This window comes from Engystomops pustulosus, chromosome 2, assembly GCF_040894005.1.
Source record: "Engystomops pustulosus chromosome 2, aEngPut4.maternal, whole genome shotgun sequence".
NCBI classification, from domain to species: domain Eukaryota; kingdom Metazoa; phylum Chordata; class Amphibia; order Anura; family Leptodactylidae; genus Engystomops; species Engystomops pustulosus.
This window is the reverse complement of record NC_092412.1, coordinates 16,768,531-16,792,388: the sequence shown is the minus strand read 5'-3', so window position 1 is coordinate 16,792,388 and position 23,858 is coordinate 16,768,531. Positions and strand designations below refer to the sequence as shown.

General features: G+C 43.6%; 1 protein-coding gene across 1 annotated transcript; it reads left to right on the top strand.

Moving 5' to 3' along the window:
* Positions 1-10,158: 10,158 nt before the first annotated feature.
* Positions 10,159-11,091, top strand: LOC140116986 (olfactory receptor 52L1-like). Its single transcript, XM_072133414.1, has one exon. It carries the CDS (start codon positions 10,159-10,161, stop codon positions 11,089-11,091), a length of 933 nt encoding a protein of 310 aa, XP_071989515.1.
* The last annotated feature ends 12,767 nt before the right edge of the window (positions 11,092-23,858 follow it).

The following is a 23,858-nucleotide window of genomic DNA, read 5'->3' as shown; positions in this document are numbered from 1 at the left end:
TGCTGTCGTGGTTCGGCAGGATAGCAGCATATAAAATGCTAATATTGCCAAAATACTTATATCTTTTCCGCACTCTCCCAATACCAATTCCAAACACATTTTTTAGCACCACTAGAGCGCAACTCAACAAGTTCATATGGCAAAATAAGCGCCCACGTGTAGCCTTTGGAACACTTTCTAAAAATAAAACAGTGGGAGGATTGGGTATGCCTGACTTACAGGATTACTATCTTGCCTCAATTATAGACCAATCCCAGTATTGGTGGTTGGACTCCACAGAGAAATCCTGGTGCGACATAGAGAGGACACACCAAAACAACCACCCCTTGAAATTTAGATTATTATCCTACATGTGGCAAGCTCATCCCCCACAACCAAAACTTATCACCATACAAGCCTCAGACCTTGCCTGGCAAAAATTTATGCAGCTCTCAAATCCTGGAGAGGATATACCCCTACAACTTATTCCAATTGAACTGATGGGGTATGTTATAAAAAACCTAAACGTAACCAATTGGAGATACAAAGGAGTACAATCCATACAGGACATCATGTCAGGGAAAGATTTATCCTCATTCGAGATATTAAAAAGGAAATACACCTTCCTCCCTCAGGACTTCTATACTTTCTTACGAATTAGAAGTTTTATGCAACAGGCCAAAACCCCAACACCCAAAGCTAACAAAAAATTGTTAGATTTATATAAAATAGGTAGGCCTATGAACAAAGGCATCTCAAACTTATATAATATGATAAAGGGGAAAAACAACTTCACAAAACTCCCATACATGATTAGGTGGGAGCAGGATCTAAAGACAACCTTCACTGAAGAACAGTGGAAGAAAGCTTACCAACTAGCTAACTTGCATCTAAGATGCGCAAACCACAAAGAGGCTATTACGAAATCACACATGCGTTGGTACTTCACCCCATCAAGAATCCACAAAATATTCCCAACTTCCTCACCCCTGTGCTGGAGGAACTGTGGAAATAAAGGAACACTCTTACACACCTTATGGCAATGCCCAGTGATCAGACCCATATGGGATAGTACCTCTGAAATAATAACGAAACTTTTAGGGACACAGATTCACTTGGCACCAGAAAACGCTCTCTTACTTATCAATCTAGAGGTAATCCCAGCTAAACTACATCCATTAGCAGTTAGCATACTAATGTCTACCAAACTAGTAATTACAAGGTACTGGAAAGAAACAACATGTCCCCACATAGGGGAAGTAATTAAACAAATAAACACTATTTGTACTTATGAAAAAGCACTAGCGTATCAAGAACTAAAAATAGAAAAATACCGGAAGGTGTGGGAACCCTGGGAAAAGAGCACCTATTTCCATGACTAACCTACTGATAAAGCACTAATAATAGTCACTGTAAATCTCACAGGTCGAGTTTCTTGATTAAACATTGTTATTTGATATTGTTGTTGTATATGTTATACTAAGTGACGAATAAAGTCACAACTATGGTTAAGACAGGCTTATTTAAAAGATTTATGCTCCCTATCCGACTCACTAGACAAGTTCAGAAGAGAATCACACATGGACTATTTCTAAAAAGAAAAAAAAGACCACAATGCCGTAATAAGAAGGAATTGTCTGAAACACAGCACCACTACCACCTATTATACTATGATGTAGAACTTCTGCATTAAGCAACGAGGGATGCAGCTCGCATAATTGTTCTGTCATGTATAACAAGCATTACCTTTGTATGAATGAACAATTGTACCAATGATATTGCCTGTAGTGTTAAAAATTTTCAATAAAAATTGTTATATAAAAAAAAAAAAAAAAAATCCGCAAAAAAACAACACCACCCACAGCTCTGTACACCAAAGTATAAAAATGCGTTTTTTTACCAATTTCACTGCATTTGGAATTTGTTTTCCCGCTTCCCAGTACACGGAATAATAAATACCATCCCTATGAAGTGTAATTTGTTACGCAGAAAACAAGTTGTCACACAGCTCTGGACATGGAAAAATAAAAAAGTTATGGATTTTTGATCATGGGGAGTGAAAAACGAAAATGAAAAAACAAAAAAGGGCCAGGTCCTGAAAGGGTTAAGTATTAACACAATCTCCACAAATTATTTTCACTTAATTTGTTGGAATTCTGAAGACACCAATCACTACTTGGGATAAGTTGATCCAACCAAGATTTCAGTGTCGATTTCCCAATGAAATCTGCATCAAATTCTCAACTTCTCTTTTATTTGGTATAATTTTTTATGACTGGGCCTATAGTACATAGTTTTCACACAACAAGTGGATGGAGGTGCAAAGTGTCAGGCCCCCCAGTCATAGTCCACTTAGTTTGGGCATAACTGACCTCCTGACACACAATATATATAACCATCAGCAAAGAAGGTCATAAACTAGATAAAATTGATCACCAGCCATCCCCCATACATATGCCTTGGGTTGTCCATTGTTTTGTATTGTATCTACAATTTGGCTATGCAGGCCTATATACTGTTGTCATAGAAACAGCTGTGGGAATATGAAAGCTGAGCTCTGATTGGTTGCCATGGGCAACTAGAACAGTTTGACCTCAAACACTTCTGCTAAATCTCCCCCTATAACTTAATCTTGCAGAAAATTGAATTTGGAAACAGCCCCTTAGGACTCACCATGACTTTAAGCCAAATGAAGAAATAATACATAATTTTCACCATGTCTTATTCTCTAATTATTCACTAAGTCATTAACTCCATGAATTCCAAGCGTAAGCAAAATATTATTCTCAGAGCATAAAGACACCTGCGGGGCCCCCGGGGGCCAGGCTCATAAGTGTCATCCTGCAGCGGGACCATGTGCCGTCTAATTGTCTCTCAGATGATACAAATACACAGAGGCCTTTGTTAGTGATGATGACTCAGCAATTATAGAGGTGTGCCGAAATATGAGCAATAAATGAGCTGAAAATGCTCCCATGCTCCCCATAGAGATGCTCCGCGGGGAGTCCTGCTCAGAGATAGCAAATATAGAAGATACATCTACATACTGTAACTAACATATTACAAATAATAAACATGACTGGGGTATCAGAAATACTAATATAATCAATATATATAATAGATTTTGCTAGATTTTAATACATTTCAGAAAACTAGAGCTGTATTAAATTATATAGATTCTAGTAAGAAGAAAGAGACGGCTACGTTCTGCAATTTGTCATCATAGTTTCAACCCATCTAATACCCTTAACATATAGCCAGCAAAACAGTCATATGTAACCCACCTAATACCACCACAAAGTAACCATACGTTGTCCAGTATCAAAGTAAGAAGCCAGGGCCATATTGGAAGTTATTTTTGGAGATTTGCTGTCCATGGTGGGGGGGGAGGGGGGGCTAGAGAATTTCGTGAAATTATGATTATTCTTGTGACTTCACCACTTCCATGCCATGTGGACATAGATGGCGTATGGCCGCCGGCGTAGCGCCAGCATATGATGAATCTCCCCCAATGAAACTTATTGTTACCTCATAGTAAATCACGTAAATTATTGGTCTGGGTCACTATGGGGTAAATGATCTGGTTTATCATGCCGATTCTGCATGGAAAAATAATGTGCATTGTGCCTCTTATTGTCCCTATCCTTAAAGTATGACTATAAGTATTAAAAATTTTGCCCGACTCCGCACTAAGCAAAAATAAGCGATTCTCTAATTTACTCTAATAAACTATCTGCAGGTGTTTAGCTGCTAGCAGATGTTTAACCTCGTCCCCCCAGACTACTCTCATTTTGTCATGCTTTCTGGCAACCATGGGAAACCGTGTAGAACAGCTAGGGACAATGGGAGGCTTGTAGGGAGGGGCTATTATAGAGGGGGGGGGCGAGAGCATTTCGTGAAATTATGATTATTCTCGTGACTTCACCACTTCCATGCCATGTGGACATAGATGGCGTATGGCCGCCGGCGTAGCTACAGCATATGATGAATCTCCCCCAATGAAACTTATTGTTACCTCATAGTAAATCACGTAAATTATTGGTCTGGGTCACTATGGGGTAAATGATCTGGTTTATCATGCCGATTCTGCATGGAAAAATAATGTGCATTGTGCCTCTTATTGTCCCTATCCTTAAAGTATGACTATAAGTATTAAAAATTTTGCCCGACTCTGCACTAAGCAAAAATAAGCAATTCTCTAATTTACTCTAATAAACTATCTGCAGGTGTTTAGCTGCTAGCAGATGTTTAACCTTGTCCCCCCAGACTACTCTCATTTTGTCATGCTTTCTGGCAACCATGGGAAACCGTGTAGAACAGCTAGGGACAATGGGAGGCTTGTAGGGAGGGGCTATTATAGAGGGGGGGGGGGCGAGAGCATTTCGTGAAATTATGATTATTCTCGTGACTTCACCACTTCCATGCCATGTGGACATAGATGGCGTATGGCCGTCGGCGTAGCTACAGCATATGATGAATCTCCCCCAATGAAACTTATTGTTACCTCATAGTAAATCACGTAAATTATTGGTCTGGGTCACTATGGGGTAAATGATCTGGTTTATCATGCCGATTCTGCATGGAAAAATAATGTGCATTGTGCCTCTTATTGTCCCTATCCTTAAAGTATGACTATAAGTATTAAAAATTTTGCCCGACTCTGCACTAAGCAAAAATAAGCAATTCTCTAATTTACTCTAATAAACTATCTGCAGGTGTTTAGCTGCTAGCAGATGTTTAACCTTGTCCCCCCAGACTACTCTCATTTTGTCATGCTTTCTGGCAACCATGGGAAACCGTGTAGAACAGCTAGGGACAATGGGAGGCTTGTAGGGAGGGGCTATTATAGAGGGGGGGGGGGGCGAGAGCATTTCGTGAAATTATGATTATTCTCGTGACTTCACCACTTTCATGCCATGTGGACATAGATGGCGTATGGCCGCCGGCGTAGCTACAGCATATGATGAATCTCCCCCAATGAAACTTATTGTTACCTCATAGTAAATCACGTAAATTATTGGTCTGGGTCACTATGGGGTAAATGATCTGGTTTATCATGCCGATTCTGCATGGAAAAATAATGTGCATTGTGCCTCTTATTGTCCCTATCCTTAAAGTATGACTATAAGTATTAAAAATTTTGCCCGACTCTGCACTAAGCAAAAATAAGCAATTCTCTAATTTACTCTAATAAACTATCTGCAGGTGTTTAGCTGCTAGCAGATGTTTAACCTTGTCCCCCCAGACTACTCTCATTTTGTCATGCTTTCTGGCAACCATGGGAAACCGTGTAGAACAGCTAGGGACAATGGGAGGCTTGTAGGGAGGGGCTATTATAGAGGAGTACAAGAAAATAGGACTTGGAGTGATGTCACAAGCATGTGACTAATCACATGCATCAGATCGTCCAATTACAAACATGCTGATTCATATGAATGCCCTAAGTGCTCTGGTCTCAATGCACTTAGCTGATGTCAAAACCAGGAAGTGCTGCCGACTTCAGGAATAGCTGGATATGATTTTATAAAAAATGCTGAGAGATATAAGCCAGCAGCATGATACAGTTATCATTGGTATAATTGTTGTCAAAGGTTCTCTCCATTTGTGCGAACACTATTTTTTGACAGCAACTTTTTTTTTTTATCGCTTTAAGGTTGTGTGTAATTGTCCCACCCCCTTCCTCTTAAAAGTTCACCCTTAAGTTTTCTTTTAATAAAATGAGATTTTATTGACATTTTTAAGTTTATTCACCATGTTATACTAGATATACTGTTACTAATCTGTAATGCAAATATTTTTTATTTCATATAAAATTTTTTGTTCTTATATATCATCATTTCCTATGCCCGTCTGCTTCTATTTTAATTGAAACAAAAAATTATTAAATACTACGAATTTGAACACAAAAAACCTTGGAAAAACCCATTGACTTGAGTATAAAAATAAAAAAAGAAAGAGCTGCCAAATAAGTAATAAAAGAAAGTATATCCTTTATTAACATTACATACAAATCTATACAAACATATATAAACGAGTATAAGCCTAGTTTTTCAACACAAAATTTGTTCTCAAAAACCCTAACTCGGCTTATACTCGAGTCAAGAAAACAAATAGTCAAAACTCACCTTTCCGACGTCACCCGTAGGTCCTATGCTTGTTTCGATGCTCCAGTGCCGCCACAGGGCCTTTGGATAATCTTTGGGTCCCCTCGAGATGCCGGCAGCTCATAAATAATGATGTCGGCAAGCAGCTGACGTAATTCTGTGTGCCGAGTGCGAAGACCCAAAGAGGAGCGGAAGAATCCGAAGAGGACCGAAGGACCTGAGGCAGCACCGGAGCATCTGAGACAGACTGGGCAGGCTATATACTACAGGGGCTGGGAAGGCTATACACTACAAGGTCTGGCAGGCTATATACTACAGGGGTCTTGCTGGCTATATACTGGGAGGCTGTGACCAATGCATTTCCCACCCTCGGCTTACACTTGAGTCAATACGTTTTCTCGTTTTTTTTTTTTTAAATTAAGGGTCTCGGCTTATACTTGGGTCGGCTTATACTCGAGTATATACGGTATATCCCACAATGGGGAAATCAATTGACATAGGGGATACAAATAGTCCCAGATGAAAAATGGGACATCCAAAGAGTACTTATAACCCCCCTAGCCTAGCATGTGACACACCCGCAGACTGAGGTCGCACACCGGAAACGCATCACCAAAAGTGCGCCTGCCCAAATCACATGATCGACGCGTGGAGACGCGTCCCGACATCGTGCACTCCCCCATGCGCGAGCGTGGCGCACGCGCATAGGCACGCCAGCAGAACGCCGCAGTGTGGAATAATAGGTACATATATAATACAACTTAAAAATTGGTACAGAGACCAATTAGAATAACAAAAGGAATAAGATAAAATCAACCACTTCTGTTAAATGTCTACCTGATGAGCCAAATTGATGCACACAGTTTTCTCTTAAACAGAGTAAATTGATATACAATGGGGCAGATTTACTTACCCGGTCCACTCGCGATCCAGCGGCACGTTCTCTCCGGTGGATTCTGGTCCGGCCGGGATTCACTAAGGGAGTATCTCCGACGTCCACCAGATGGCGCTGCTGCGCTGAAGTTCCCCGGAATGCACTGAAGTTCATCGGCCTATACCTGGTGAAGGTAAGCGCGAGTCCCGCAACACTTTTTTTTAAAAAAATGCAGCGGTTTTTCCGAATCCGTCGAAATTTTGTTTGGCCACGCCCCCCGATTTCCGTCGCGTGCATGCCCGCGCCAGTGCGCCACAATCCGGTCGCGTGCGGCAAAATACCGGGGCAATTTAGGGAAAATCGGCGCAAATCGGAAATATTCGGGTAACACGTCGGGAAAACGCGAATCGGGCCCTTAGTAAATGACCCCCGATATTTTGATGTGGACAAAAATGGACAAATTTAATAATATAATGACCAAATATACACAATAATTCCACACTACCAAGGTACGTCCATAGTTGTTTTATGCATAACAATTTATTATTTATTATCTATTAAAGGTAACCCTAATGCCCAATAAAATTGCATCCATCAATACAATAAACTCCTATCAACCCCTTTCATAAATGAAACATGGAATATACATATGTCACTCCATACATAAATGCCCATACATGTCCACCCACACACTCCTATAACCCTTTAAAAACATTGCAATACTTGCAAAAGTGAAAAATATATATAAAAATATATATTAAAGTGCGAAATGTGCAAACATTATCCAAGTTACCCCAAATTATGTATACATAAATAACCCTAGCCCTCCTATAATAATGTCCCCCAATATATTATAAAGTGCAAGTGCCATTCACTGAAATATATCGTGCAAATAAATGGATATAAGAATATATCAATATATAAGAATATAAAGTATAAAGAATATATCAATGAAATAGTGAAACACTACAAAACAAAAACACTCCAAAAATCAACCACACTTTACAGCAGATAAAAACCTGAAAAAGTGGAAGCAAAAACCCATTTCCTAAGAGTGGGGATACGTGTAAAAATGAACGCCCATTGTGCAAATATTTTGATAGCATACATGTCAATTGATTTCCCCATTGTGGGATATATGTTTGTATAGATTTGTATGGAATGTTAATAAAGGATATACTTTCTTTTATTACTTATTTGGCAGCTCTTTCTTTTGGTGTTTCTGGTTGCTGTAGCTTGGGAGTTGCTTGGCTGTGCCATAATATGTTGGGGTATTTTTGGCTTTTTTGTTGTATAAATTGACTCGATTATAAGCCTAGGGTAGGAAAAGCATTGGTCAAGCCTCCACACAGTATATAGCTCGCCAGTCCCGTGCCCCTCAGAATATAGCCTGCCAGCGCCCAGTATATAGCCTGCAAGCCCCCTGTCCCCCAGTATATAGTCAGCCAGCCCCCAGTATGAAGCATGCCTCCTGCCCCAGTATATTACCTGCCTCCTTCCCCCAGTATATAGCCTGCCTCCTGCCACCAGTTTATAGCCAGCCTGCTGCCGCCCAGTATATAGCCTGCCTGCTTTACATAGCCAGCAAGCCCTCAGTGTATAGCCTGCCTTCAGTACCCTTCTCAGCATATAAAAAAACCCTTTGTACTCACCTTTCCGACGCCCCCCCTCCCCCTCCCGCAAGTCCTTTTCTTGCTTCCAGTCGATGCCCAGTACTTGCACAGGTCCACAGCCAGCACCCAGGGCTATGATGTCAGCAAGCAGCTGATGTCTGTGTGTGCACCATGGACCTGTGCCACTCACCGGCCGCTGACAGAAAGCAAAAGAGGACCTGCAGGGGGCATTGAAAAGGTGAGTATTTATTTTATTTTTTTATTGAATCGAGTTTATTTTTTCTAGCTCATTTTTTTGGCTGAAAAACTCGACTTATACTCGATTATATATGGTAGTAAATATATATTACAATGTAATAAATATTGGTTATTCAAAAGGTTGGGTTCTGGATTGTTGTGTTAGCATATTGGATAGGTTCCTGAGGTGTTTGGGCAAGGTAAAATAGCTAAAATATGCTTAGCTTAATTATTCTTCCTGTTGGCTTTCCTTGGCTCCATGTTTGCACCTCTGGCTAGGCCACAAGTATCAATAGTGTGACCAATGTGGGCAATTAGAAGCCTTAGTGGTCACAAAAATACCTACAGGAAAATGTTGGAACTCTCGTGGAGCAAGACTAGGTAGATATTTATCTCATACCATCTCCCTGTCCAGGGTCCAACAGGGCCTTCTTGTAATGGAAACTGGAAAACCCCTTAAACCAAATTCCAGCTGATATAGGGTCTGATAAATGTATACAATTACAGCAAACACACAGCACGTAAAACTATTAATTAATGGGTTGGTCCAACTCCTACAGGATATGTACTGAAGATCATGGGGCAGATTTACTTACCCGGTCCATTCGCGATCCAGCGGCGCGTTCTCTGCGGTGAATTCGGGTCCGGCCGGGATTCATTAAGGCAGTTCCTCCGACGTCCACCATCGGAGCATCGGAGCATCGGAGCGCACTCAAGTACACCGGCCTATTCCTAGTGAAGGTAATTGCAAGCTCCGCAACACTTTTTTTTTAAATGCGGCGGTTTTTCCGAATCCGTCGGGTTTTCGTTCGGCCACGCCCCCCGATTTCCGTTGTGTGCATACCAGCGCCGATGCGCCACAATCCAATCGCGTGCGCCAAAATCCCGGGGCAATACAGGGAAAATGGGCGCAAATCGGAAATATTTGGGTAACACGTCGGGAAAACGCAAATCGGGCCCTTAGTAATTGACCTCCCATATCTCTATAGACCTTGTATGGAAGATTTTAAGGAATATGAAGTATATAGTCCACCTAATATCCAATAAATTAAAAAAATTGTGACAAATACATACAACATGAATGACGCCTCTATTATTATATACCTTCTTGATTATTGATTTTCTTTCATTTTGCAACTTGACAAAAATAGATGAGTTTTTCTTGCATGTGTAAGAACTCTTAAGAGACTAAATCCTCAGAGCCAAAGTTTCCTCTGAGGAAACAACAGGGTTTATAAGGAGAGGCCTATCACGTTGTAATGTACAGTAGTGGAAAAGAGAGGACACACAAGATAGAACTATCATCCTGATGTATTTCATGACAATAATACAATATGGATCAACATCAAAGATGGAGAACGTGTCCAAGGTTGGAAGTTACTTTGTATTCCTAGGGCTCTTGGAGATGGAAAAATACCGGATTCCTTATGCCATCGTAGCCCTTGTTCTGTTTATTGTAAGCACATTGTTGTGTTGTCTTATTATCTACATTATATGGATTGAAGAGAGTCTCCATGAACCTATGTACTTCTTCATTTCTAATCTTCTACTCAATGGTGTTTTTGGAAATGTTACTGTTTTTCCTCAGGTCATTGTCGGCTTATTATCAGGATCGTCAGCCATATCTTTCCCAGCATGCCTCATTCAGACCTTCTGTGTACAAAGCTTTTCTACAGCAGAAGCTTTAACTTTTACAACCATGGCTTATGATCGATATTTGGCGGTGGGGAACCCTCTGAGATATTCCTCCATCATGACAAACACCAAGGCTTTGAACTCTATTTATATGATATGGGCTCTTGTCTTCATACTTGTTGTGATTCCAGTGATAATGACAGCAAACCTCAGCTTTTGTGGGTTCAGTATTAATAATATCTTCTGTGAGAACATGTCTCTGGTCAGACTGGCTTGTGGGAACACTACGGTCAATCATCTCTTCGGCCTTGTTGAAACATTGCTCTTCCTTGGAAGCACTGTACTGTTTGTTGAGTATTGTTACATAAGGACTCTACTAATTTGTCTGAAGACCTACAAGTCAGGGTCTCTCAAGGCTGCCCGCACCTTGCTCACCCATGTGATTGCCTATTCAATTTTTCTGATGGCTTCTCTTTTCATTTTTCTAAGATACAGGCTGAATGTTGGGACTATTTCAGTGGCAGCTCATGTCATCCTTTCCATCACTGGACTTATTTCTTCCGTCATTGTTAATCCCATTGTCTATGGGATGAGGACAGAAGCTTTAAAACTAAAACTGATCCATAATTTACAAAAAGTGTTTTCATAATTTTCAGGGACAAAATTGATCACAACTCTGTATCTACAGAAGAAACAAGGAAGACCATGAGATACTTGTGATTGTTTCAATTATTATGATTTTCTACATTGTCCACCTAATTTGTGATTGGTTTGTGAAATAGATTTGTGAAAAATCTGAAAATGTTTTATCTAAGTAGTACTTAGTTAAGTAGTAAGCAGTAGTTACTTAAGCAGTATTTTGACCTAGTTATCAATTGCAACTTAATAAAATTGTGCAAAAAATATAAAATTTTGCTGAAAAAGGTCTCCACTCCCAGGGTCACATTAGAGAACCCAACAAACATGTGAGTTTCACAAAACTGAGTGAAAAATTCCAAACATTTGGTTCTAAATTTATCATAACAATGTGCCCTACAGAACACCGACCAAATCGCAGAGCCAAGAAACTGGTGTAACATGAAAAAATTTATAATAAATGCCCCACATGAACTTTTTATGCAGAATTTTTTTCTCTTTGGAGAAACCAACTTTGTAAGAAGATACGCTGAGAAAGCTTCATTAAAGGGGTCCCTGTCCTTAACAGAACCTGCCCACCTATCGCACTTATCGGAATCCACATACCCCTCATATCGTCTCACAGAAATTTGGCGGTTATCACTGTCCCCCATTTCCTCTCTCTCCTATCCTTTCCTTGCTATTAACCATTTTAATCACAACCACAAAAGTGCCCTGGATGGGGTGGCACCTCCCTCAGTCCGAACATTTCAATGCAACCTTCGGCAACCTTGGCACATGCCCCAAACCCATTTCATTGGGCAGTGCTCCAGTAGTGCCAAACATCGGAGAAAACCACGCACATCTGCAGACTTTCTGCACTTCAAATTCATGTTTAGAACTAATAACACTGACCTCCATCTCGCCAAACTAATCCAATATCCTTTCTCTCTAACAATCATAAAACGCTCTTCAATACTCTTCAAGCCTTACTAACGCCAGAGGTTATGCTAACTGTTACTTACCTCGGGGCTGAACATCTGGCCACCTACTTTAAAGATAAAATTGAGTGCATTTGCCAAGAAATAATATCCCAATACACTAACTCCATGAATCCCCTTCCCTCTGTTACTACACCCTGTTGGTTCTCTTCCGTTGAGCTAGTCATAGAAAATTCTCTCTCTCTTGGTGTCTAGCCCTCTTACTTCGAGCATGCTGTTGTCATCCCATTACTAAAGAAAGCTGATAACTACAGACCAGTCTCCAATCTCTCCTTCATCTCCAAACTCCTGGAATACCTGGTCTATTCTCGACTAACCCGCTATCTCTCAGCTAACTCCCTCCTTGACCCCCTACAATCTGGTTTCCGCTCTATGCCCTCCACTGAAACTGCTCTTTCTAAAGTCTCCAATGATCTCCTCACAGCTAAAACCAAAGGGCACTATTCTCTTCCCATTCTCCTTGGTCACTCGGCAGTGTTTGATAATGTGGCTCCTCCTCAGAATGGTTCACTCCATTGGCCGGAAGGACCCAAGACCCTCCTGGTTTTCTTCCTATCGCTCTGACCACACCTTGATGATATCAGATCTGTATTCCTACTAAAATTTCTAATTTACTCCTATACTCCTATACACAAGCTTTGAAATCCTTTTTTTCATTTGAAATAATAATTTTCTCCTTCAGATTTCAGAGAATCCTCCATCTGCTGCACTTCCTGCATTGCAGACCTTCGCTTCTGGCTGTTAATTTGTTGACTTAAGCTGGAGAAATTTCACCCCGTGCTTCCAGAAGCGCCTCCCACAAGTTGGATTGGCTTGATGGGCACTTTTTGTGTACCATAAGATCAAGCTCCTCCCAAAACATATCAATGGGGTTGGGATCAGATGACTGGGTGGCCGCTCCATTACAGATAGATACCAGCTACTGCTTCTTCCCTAAATAGTTCTGCATAATTTGGAGGAGCTTCGGGTCATTGTCCTGTTGTAGGATGAAATTGGCTCCAATCAAGCACTGTACACAGGGTATGGCAAGGCGTTGCAAAATGGAGTGCAAGTCCCTTTCATCTTTTACAAATTTCCCACTTTACCCCCAGACCATCACATAACCTCCACCATGTGAAAGATGGTGTCAGGCATCTTCCAGCATCTTTTCAGATGTTCTACGTCTCACAAATGTTCTTCTGGGTGATCCAAACACCTCCAAACTTAGATTTGTCTGCCCATAACACTTTTTTCCAATCCTAATGTCTGTGTTCTTTTGCCCATATTAATTATTAGCTAATCTCAGATATGACTTTTTATTTGCCACTCTGTTCTGAAGGCCACATCTTGGAGTCACCATTTCACTGTAGAATTTGGCACTGGCGTCTGGCAGGTACTATTTAATGAAGCTGTCAGTTGAGGACTCGTGAGGCTTCGGTTTCTCAAACTAAAGACTCTAATGTACTTGTCTTGTTGCTTAGTTGTGCAGCGGGACCTCCCACTTCTTTTTCTACTACAAAGTAAATCTGGGAGAGACTGAAGGACCTGGGTGACTAGTAAATCATAAATGAACAGCATGCAATGTCAATCAGCTGCCTCTAAAAGCAGCAAGATCTTGTCATGTATCAAAAGTGGTATGGACTCTCGGGATAGGGATTTAATATTACCACTGTACAAGGCATTGGTTCGGCCTCACCTGGAATATGCTGTCCAGTTCTGGTCTCTGGTCCATAAAAAGGAGGTCCTGGAGCTGGAGAGGGTTAAACTTAGAGCCACAAAAAAGGGGTATGGAGGGTGTCAGTTATGAGGAAAGATTAAAACAACTAAATTTATTTAGTCCGGAAAAGAGATGACTAGGAGGGGACATGATTAATTTATATAAATATATGGCTGGTCCATACAAAAAATATGGTGGAAAGTTTTTCCAGGTTAAATCAAATCAAAAGACGAGGGGGCACTGTCTCCTTCTGGAGAAAACAAGGTTTAATCACCGGAGGTGACAGGGCTTCTTTACTATGAGAACTATCAATCTGTGAAATAGCCTGCCTCAGGCGCTGGTCACAGCAGGGACAGCAGAGAGCTTCAAGAAGGGTCTAGATGACTTTTTACACCTAAATAACATTGATGGTTATGTTCTATAGAATTGTTTCGCCTAAATCCCTTCCTCATCCAATCCCTTTCCTTCCTTGGTTGAACTTGATGGGCATGCATCTTTTTTCAATGTATACTTTAACTACCAACGCCACCTGCGGTAGCGCAAAACAATGCCCATTTCCGGACAGGAAAATATAAAACGTCACTTTTAATGATAGTTGAAATAAAAAGTGGTAGTGTAATAACTGTTAACTACTCCACTTGAGAAACTTCACGTTAAAAATACAGGTACCTATGGCTCTTAGGTGATCTGTAGAAGGCTATAGCGAACAAATGTAGGAAGGGAGATAAGCCTGTAGTCAGGAGAACATATACTCTCCACAATGTGTATCAGAGTACTGAGGGTAGCTGAAGTGGCTAAGGAGACTAATATAGTACGTTCCTCGTGTAAAGGGTTATTGTATTTTAACCCAGTACAGCAGGTTCAGTAGTGGGGGGATCAGTTATGATCCCTTTACATACCGAACATAGCTACGTCCCTCTAGTATAATATCTCTGTGCTCACTCACTACAATGTGCCATGGACCTCTTAAAGTAGCTAATCCTGACGGAAGTCCAGGCATAGACTCTAGCTGGACCCTGTTAGTATGACCTATCCTATATAGTCACTGATTAGAGCAAAAGTATACTGAAAAGAGCCTAGATAATCCTGCTAATTAAAATAACAAAGAATTAGCCCCCCGACATGTTTCACCGGAGCACCGGCTTCATCAGGGGTCGGGCTAATAGTGTGTGTCGGCTCGGTAAAGCCGAGTTTATAAAGAGAGAGACCCTCCCACATTTGGGTTATGATCCAATTAACTGTGCGAACTGATGACCAGCCTCCGAGTGTTAATTGGTCCATACCGTATGCTGTGTGTCAGCCAGGTCCTTCTACCACCAGGTTAGAGGGACGGCAATGGGGGCGACTTGTGCGCCCTCATATGCCAACCTCTTTCTTGGATGGTGGGAGGACACCATAGTCTTCTCTGAAGGCATGACCAAATATACACAACATATATCTTACTGGGGAAGATATATAGACGACGTCCTGATACTATGGGAGGGTGGCCGCAATTTATTTTTGGAATTCGTGGACCAATTGAATGACAATCGCATTGGAATGCGATTCACATCCGAAATTAATAATAGCCAGATCAACTTTCTGGATCTTACAATTTCTCTGGATCCATCCAAAGGTCTCAAAACTGACATCTACCGTAAGCCCACATCTACCAACAACTTCCTACAATGGCAAAGTTGGCACCCACAACCCCTTAAATCAGGTATACCGACTGGGCAATATCTGAGGGCACGTAGAAACTGCTCTGATGACATCTCCTTTAAGAAAGAATGTGACAACTTATACCAGAGATTTAGGAGTCGAGGCTATCCAAAAAAATGCCTATATAGAGCATATGCAAGGGCTAAAAAAACTGACAGGGAAACACTGTTCTCCAGTAGAAACTGTGAACCATCCAAACAGATTATTAGGTGCATTGGGACATTTGATGCCTATGCTGATACTATAAAGAGGATCATGTCACGATACTGGCCAATCCTTACTGCGGATCCTGATTTGAAAGAAAAACTGACGGATAGACCGAACATCACCTACCGCAGAGGTCCTAATTTACGTAACTTTTTAGTACATAGTCATTTCACTGGGCACCCAGACTCCATCATTAAACTGAGAGACCGGATTCCAGGCTCTTATCCCTGTGGCACTTGCTCATTCTGTATATTTATGCCCAAAACTAAAACATTTGTCAACCCTGTGGATAATAAAGAATTTACAGCCAGACGTTTTATGAACTGTAAGAGCACAGCTGTGGTCTATGTGGCTCAGTGTTCCTGTCCGCGACTCTATGTAGGAAAAACTATCCAGCAACTCCGTAGGAGAATATCCAGCCACATTAGTGCAATTACAACAGGAAAGGATACCCCCATCTCGAGACACGTCAGAACCCTCCGTTTCTGGGCCATTGACCAAATACAAGTTGGACCCCGACAGGGGAACATTGATCGAAGACTTTTACAATTGGAAGCTAGGTGGATACACCGCCTAAAGTCTTTGAGTCCCACTGGCCTTAACGAGGGTTTTACCTTTACAGCCTATCTTTAAAAAGCATACATACTAGCGCATCATTAATCATTTCTTACATATAGACATTGGCCGACAGGCCATATATACTTCCAGATGTTCTCACTTTGAGAAACACCCCTTCCCTGGTGATATCTGTCTACTGTGTTATATGATCAGCCTCATATACAGTAACACTGTCTACTTTCATAGACTTTAGTTCCTCTACCTTGTCACACATTTTATCAAGGCTGACATGGGACACTTGCCACTTTTACAGGTCCAATTAATCAGCCTCCCTCTCCCAGCTCATCCGAGTCGCATCCTACTTTGCTCTTTAGTCTCTATTGAAGTCAAATATAACATGGTGACAGCCATAATAAAGATACCAATACCTCTGTCTGTGATAGGCTAATTTTAATACTCACTCTAGTTACTATACTATGTATGGCTGGTGACAGCCACAGTAAAGACATATACACCAATACCTGTCATCGATATGACAACTGTTATACTCACCTTAGTTATTGGACCATGTACTGCAGATTACATATGATGGGACTCCTCAAGGATGCAAGACTCCTATCTGTACTCTAACCTGGACCTTATAAATATATATATCTTTTTACTAAGTAGCTGGGAATGCGTAGATATCACTAACTTTGCAAGCGCACTAAGTCTACAAACATGCGCATACACTGACATCTTTATGCGCACACTAAGTTCCCTGTCATGCGCAAATACTTATATCACCGTGCGGGACTCTCATCATGCTCTTGACTCAGTGTGTTTCTTTACCAAGTGGCCAGGCATGCGCCGATACTACTTACCTGGTGTGCGCACTAAGTCCCACGACATGCGCACACATGGATAATTTCAGCGCACACACTAAGTCTTTTGACATGCGCATACATACTGAGTCATCTGACATGCGCGCTTGGGATGAATGGACTCGGCAACTCCCCCTGACAGTCTCGAGCAGCTGATTGGACCTGGCTGACACACAGCATACGGTATGGACCAATTAACACTCGGAGGCTGGTCATCAGTTCGCACAGTTGATTGGATCATAACCCAAATGTGGGAGGGTCTCTCTCTTTATAAACTCGGCTTTACCGAGCCGACACACACTATTAGCCCGACCCCTGATGAAGCCGGTGCTCCGGTGAAACATGTCGGGGGGCTAATTCTTTGTTATTTTAATTAGCAGGATTACCTAGGCTCTTTTCAGTATACTTTTGCTCTAATCAGTGACTTTATAGGATAGGTCATACTAACAGGGTCCAGCTAGAGTCTATGCCTGGACTTCCATCAGGATTAGCTACTTTAAGAGGTGCATGGCACATTGTAGTGAGTGAGCACAGAGATATTATACTAGAGGGACGTAGCTATGTTCGGTATGTAAAGGGATCATAACTGATCCCCCCACTACTGAACCTGCTGTACTGGGTTAAAATACAATAACCCTTTACATGAGGAACGTACTATATTAGTCTCCTTAGCCACTTCAGCTACCCTCAGTACTCTGATACACATTGTGGAGAGTATATGTTCTCCTGACTACAGGCTTATCTCCCTTCCTACATTTGTTCGCTATAGCCTTCTACAGATCACCTAAGAGCCATAGGTACCTGTATTTTTAACGTGAAGTTTCTCAAGTGGAGTAGTTAACAGTTATTACACTACCACTTTTTATTTCAACTATCATTAAAAGTGACGTTTTATATTTTCCTGTCCGGATATGGGCATTTTTTTGCGCTACCGCAGGTGGCATTGGTAGTTAAAGTATACTTCTATATCCCTGCCGTGACAGTAGGTCCAAAAAGTTTTTTCTTTTTTTTTTCAACGTATAAACTATGATACTATGATAAACTATGATACTATGATAAACTATGATACTCTGCTATAGGTTTTAGCTAGAGATGAGCGAACATTAGCGTACTCGAAACTGCTCGTTGCTCGGACGAATACTTCGCCCGCTCGAGAAAATGGCATCTCCCGCCGTTTTGCTTTTTGGCGGCAAGAAACAGAGCCAATCACAAGCCAGGAGACTCTGCACTCCACCCAGCATGACGTGGTACCCTTACACGTCGATAGCAGTGGTTGGCTGGCCAGATCAGGTGACCCTGAAATAGACTAGCCCCTGCCCACGCTGCTCGGATCATTCTCTGTCTGGATGCCGCTAGGGAGAGAGCTGCTGCTGGTCAGGGAAAGCGTTAGGGTGTTCTATTAGCTTACTGTTAGGCAGGAGTGATTCTACAAGAACCCAACAGCCCTTCTTAGGGCTACAATAACGTTTTACATTTATTTTTTTATTTGCAGCTAGTACCATATTGTGAGGAATTTGCAGGGGGACTTGCTACCGTTGTGTTTAGCTCTTAGTGGCACACATATCCATAGCAAAGACCGAAGTGGGAAAATTCAGTAGGGGTTTGATTTCAATTAGGCACAGTCTGCCATTTACTTTTTATTTTACGTTTATTTTTTGATAACTCAGCGTCATCTCATCTGGCATAGCAGTGTGCTTTCATACTTGGCTAGAAAATAGCCATAGGAGAATCCAAACGGCTTACTTAGGCCTACAATAGCGTTATATAGTTGATTTTTGGTTGATCTGCTGGTGGCTGGCCTTGCTGTAGTGCATCTACTACCATATTGTGAGGAATATGCAGTGAGACTTGGGACCGTTGTGTTTAGCACTTAGTGACACACATATCCATCTCAAACACCAAAGTGGGACAATTTATTAGGGGTTTGATTGAAATTAGGCACAGTCTGCCATTTACTTTTTATTTTACGTTTATTTTTTCATAACTCAGCGTCATCTCATCTGGCATAGCAGTGTGCTTTCATACTTGGCTAGAAAATAGCCATAGCAATAGGATAGCATTGTTTGGTTTTAAAAACTAAAAAACACAAAAAAAAAAACACAAAAAAAAAGTAAAAAAAAAATTAAAGTTATAACTTTCATTTTCAAAATGTTTAACCCGAGGGCTAGGGGTAGAGGACGAGGGCGGGGACGTGGGCGTCCAACTACTGCAGGGGTCAGAGGCCGTGGTCCTGGGCGGGGTGAGACACCACCTGCTGATGAGGGAGCAGGGGAACGCCGCAGAGCTACACTCCCTAGGTTCATGTCTGAAGTTACTGGGACTCGTGGTAGAGCACTGTTGAGGCCAGAACAGTGCAAACAGGTGATGTCATGGATTGCCGACAATGCTTCGAGCAATTTGTCCACCAGTCAGTCTTCCACGCAGTCCACCCATGTCACCGAAATCGGCACTCCTCCAGCTCCTGCACCTCAGCCTCCTCCCCCCCAGTCTGCCCCCTCCCAGGAAAATTTGGCATTTGAACCGGCATACTCTGAGGAACTGTTTTCTGGACCCTTCCCACAGTCACAAACCACTTGTCCGGTTGCTTCTGAGCAATTTTCCGATGCCCAGGTTTTCCACCAGTTGCAGTCTGTGGGTGATGATGACCTTCTTGACGTAGTGGAAGAAGTGTGTAAAGAGGTGTCCGACGATGAGGAGACACGGTTGTCAGACAGTGGTGAAGTTGTTGTCAGGGCAGGAAGTCCGAGGGGGGAGCAGACTGAGGGATCGGAGGATGATGAGGTGACAGACCCAAGCTGGGTTGAGAGGCCGGGTGAACACAGTGCTTCTGAGACGGAGGAGAGTCCTCGACCAGAACAGGTTGGAAGAGGCAGTGGTGGGGCCAGACTGAGAGGCAGGGCCAGAGCTGGTGCATCAGCGCCAAATGTGTCACGTAGTGAAGCTCCCGTGGCGAGGGCTCCCGCGGCGAGGGCTAGATTTTCAGAAGTCTGGAGGTTCTTTAAGGAAACACCGGATGACCGACGGACTGTGGTGTGCAACCTTTGCCAAACCAGGATCAGCAGGGGTTCCACCACTACTAGCTTAACTACCACCAGTATGCGCAGGCATATGAATGCTAAACACCCCACTCAGTGGCACCAAGCCCGTTCACCCCCGTGCACACCACTGCTCCTTCCCCTGTGTCAGCTGATAGTCAGCCCCCTGCCCAGGACCCTGGCCCAAAAACCCCATCGTCGCCTCCACGATCCTCCACAGCATCCACCAGCGTTCAGCTCTCCATACCCCAGACGCTGGAGCGGAAAAGGAAATATAGTGCAACCCACCCGCACGCCCAAGCCCTCAATGTCCACATCTCCAGATTGCTTAGCCTGGAGATGCTGCCCTATAGGCTGGTAGAGACCGAGGCCTTTCGCAACCTCATGGCGGCGGCCGCCCCTCGGTATTCGGTCCCCAGCCGCCACTACTTTTCCCGATGTGCCGTCCCAGCCCTGCACCAGCACGTGTCAGACAACATCATCCATGCCCTGACCAACGCCGTTTCTGACAAGGTCCCCCTGACCACGGACACGTGGACGAGTGCTGCCGGGCAGGGCCACTATATATCGCTGACGGCACATTGGGTTAACTTGGTGGAGGCTGGGACCGAGTCTGACCCTGCGGCTGGTCATATACTGCCGACGCCGAGGATTGCGGGGCCTACCTCGGTTCAGGTCTTTCAGGCCTACTATGCCTCCTCCTCCTCCCACCCCTCCTCCACCTCCTCCTCCGAACTACCATCCGTGGGCATGGCGCCATCAGTCGCTAGCTCTAGGCACAGCAGCAGTGCCGTCGCTAAGCGACAGCAGGCGGTGCTCAAACTGCTGAGCCTAGGCGATAAAAGGCACACCACCCAAGAACTATTACAGGGCATCACGGCGCAGACTGATCTGTGGGTGGCACCGCTGAACCTGAAGCCAGGCATGGTTGTGTGTGACAACGGCCGTAACCTGGTGGCGGCTCTGCAACTCGGCAGACTGACACATGTGCCATGCCTGGCCCATGTGTTAAATCTGATAGTTCAGCGTTTCCTCAAGACATACCCCAATCTGTCTGATTTGCTCACGAAGGTGCGCCGCATCTGTGCGCATTTCAGGAAGTCCAGCACAGATGCTGCCACTCTCAGGGCAGCGCAGCGCCGCCTCCAACTGCCCGCTCACCGACTGTTGTGCGACGTGCCCACGAGGTGGAATTCAACATTAACCATGTTATCCAGAGTTTACCAGCAGCACAGAGCGATTGTAGACTGCCAGATGTCAACTTCCACCAGAACTGGTAGTCAGGTCAGTCAGCTTCCTCAAGTCTACAATGAGGAGTGGACGTGGATGTCTGATATCTGTCAGGTGCTGAGTAACTTTGAGGAGTCAACACAGATGGTCAGTGGCGATGCCGCCATCATCAGCCTCACCATCCCGCTGCTTGGCCTGTTGAAAAACTCTCTGATCAGCATGAAGTCGGAAGCTTTGCGCTCGTCACAAGAGACGGGGGAAGAAGATTCCCTTGTTGATAGCCAAAGCACCCTCAGGTCTGTTTCTCAGCGCATATCGGAGGAGGTGGAGGAGGATGAGGAGGAAGAGGAGGAGAATGTTGGCGAGACACAAGAGGGGACCATTGTTCAGTCCTTCACTGTTCAGCGTGTATGGGCAGAAGAAGAGGAGTTGGAGGAGTTGGAGGAGGAGGAAATGGACAGTCAGGCCAGTGAGGGGAGTGAATTCTTGCGCGTTGGTACTCTGGCGCATATGGCAGATTTCATGCTAGGCTGCCTATCCCGTGACCCTCGCGTTCAAAGAATTTATTCCAGCACCGATTACTGGGTATTCACTCTCCTGGACCCACGGTACAAGCAAAATCTTTCCACTCTCATCCCTGGAGAGGAAAGGAGTGTGAGAATGCATGAATACCAGCAGGCCCTGGTGCACAAGCTGAAACAGTATTTCCCTTCTGACAGCGCTAGCGGCAGAGTACGTAGTTCTGCGGGACAAGTAGCGAGGGAGAATAGGCGAGCAGGCAGCTTGTCGAGCACTGGCAAGGGTATGCTTTACAAAGCTTTTGCCAGCTTTATGTCACCCCAGCAAGACACTGTCACCTGTCCCCAGTCTCGGCAGAGTAGGGCTGATCTTTACAGAAAGATGGTGAGGGAGTACGTAGCTGACCATACCATCGTCCTAAATGATCACAAAGCTCCCTACAACTACTGGGTTTCAAAGCTGGACATGTGGCACGAACTGGCGCTGTACGCCTTGGAGGTTCTTGCCTGCCCTGCCGCTAGCGTCTTGTCCGAGCGGGTTTTCAGTGCAGCTGGTGGCATCATCACCGATAAGCGTACACGCCTGTCGACTGACAGCGCTGACAGGCTGACGCTTATTAAGATGAATAAAGCCTGGATTTCTCATAATTTCCAATCTCCACCAGGTGAAGGAAGCTCAACCTGAATAATTTATGCACTCCTCCTCCTCATTTTCCTCCTTCTCCTCCTCTTTGTACACTAAAGCAGAGGAAACTGGCTATTTTTTGACAGGGCCCACTGGCTCTAGTTATAGTACTTTATGCATTTAATTTTTCTGGAGGGCCACCTGCCCGGTCCTCTGTTTTAAACAATTTTTGGGACTGCCACATACAGGCACTCAATCTATTCAATTTTTCTGGTGGGCCACCTACCTGCTCCTCTGGTTTGAAAACTTTTTTGGACTGCCACATACAGGCACTCAATCTATTTCATTTTTCTGGAGGGCCACCTACCTGCTCCTCTGGTTTGAAAACTTTTTTGGACTGCCACATACAGGCACTATACAAATTAAATTGTCTCCATAGCAGCCTCCACACGTTGTCTCCATTGCTACCTCCAAAATTCATCCATATAGCTGCCTCCATACATCGTCCCCTTATCAAACGAGGTGTGTCAGGCAGAAATTTGGGTTGTTAACTTTGTCGCCACCCTGCTGTGTTATCCATAAAATATACTGGCAAACTTTTATGATTAACCGATATTATTTCAGCGCTTCTTGCGCATCTGTTGATTACACTGCTGTGTAATCCACAAAATATACTGCCAAACTTTTACCATTTACCGATATTATTTCAGCGCTTCTTGCGCATCTGTTTACATTCCCCTCACCCGCCATATCCCAAACTTATAAGAACGCTACTACACTTAACTTGGTGGAGGCTGGGACCGAGTCTGACCCTGGGGCTGGTCATATACTGCCGACGCCGAGGATTGCGGGGCCTACCTCGGTCCAGGTCTCAAAGGCCTACTATACCTCCTCCTCCTCCCACCCCTCCTCCACCTCCTCCTCCTCCGAATTACCATCCGTGGGCATGGCGCCATCAGTCAGTAGCTCTAGGCACAGCAGCACTGCCGTCGCTAAGCGACAGCAGGCGGTGCTCAAACTGCTGAGCCTAGGCGATAAAAGGCACACCGCCCAAGAGCTATTACAGGGCATTCCACATCAAACTTGTTAACTTTGTCGCCACCCTGCTGTGTAATCCACAAAATATACTGGCAAACTTTTATCATTTACCGATATTATTTCAGCGCTTCTTGCGCATCTGTTTACATTCCCCTCACCCGCCATATCCCAAACTTATAAGAACGCTACTACACTTGATCTTATACAAAAGGTTCTTAGAAGTGCTGTTTGGGGAGTAGCCTAGAGACAGGGGCTTGGATTGGCGAAAGCTCGCTTGGCAGCGGAGCGCCAGCTCCATCCCAAGATCCAACTAACATAGTTTTAACTGC

Coding starts and splice junctions, on each gene's coding strand:
- LOC140116986 (XM_072133414.1), top strand. CDS start 10,159: ATGGAGAACGTGTCCAAGGTTGGAAGTTACTTTGTATTCCTAGGGCTC.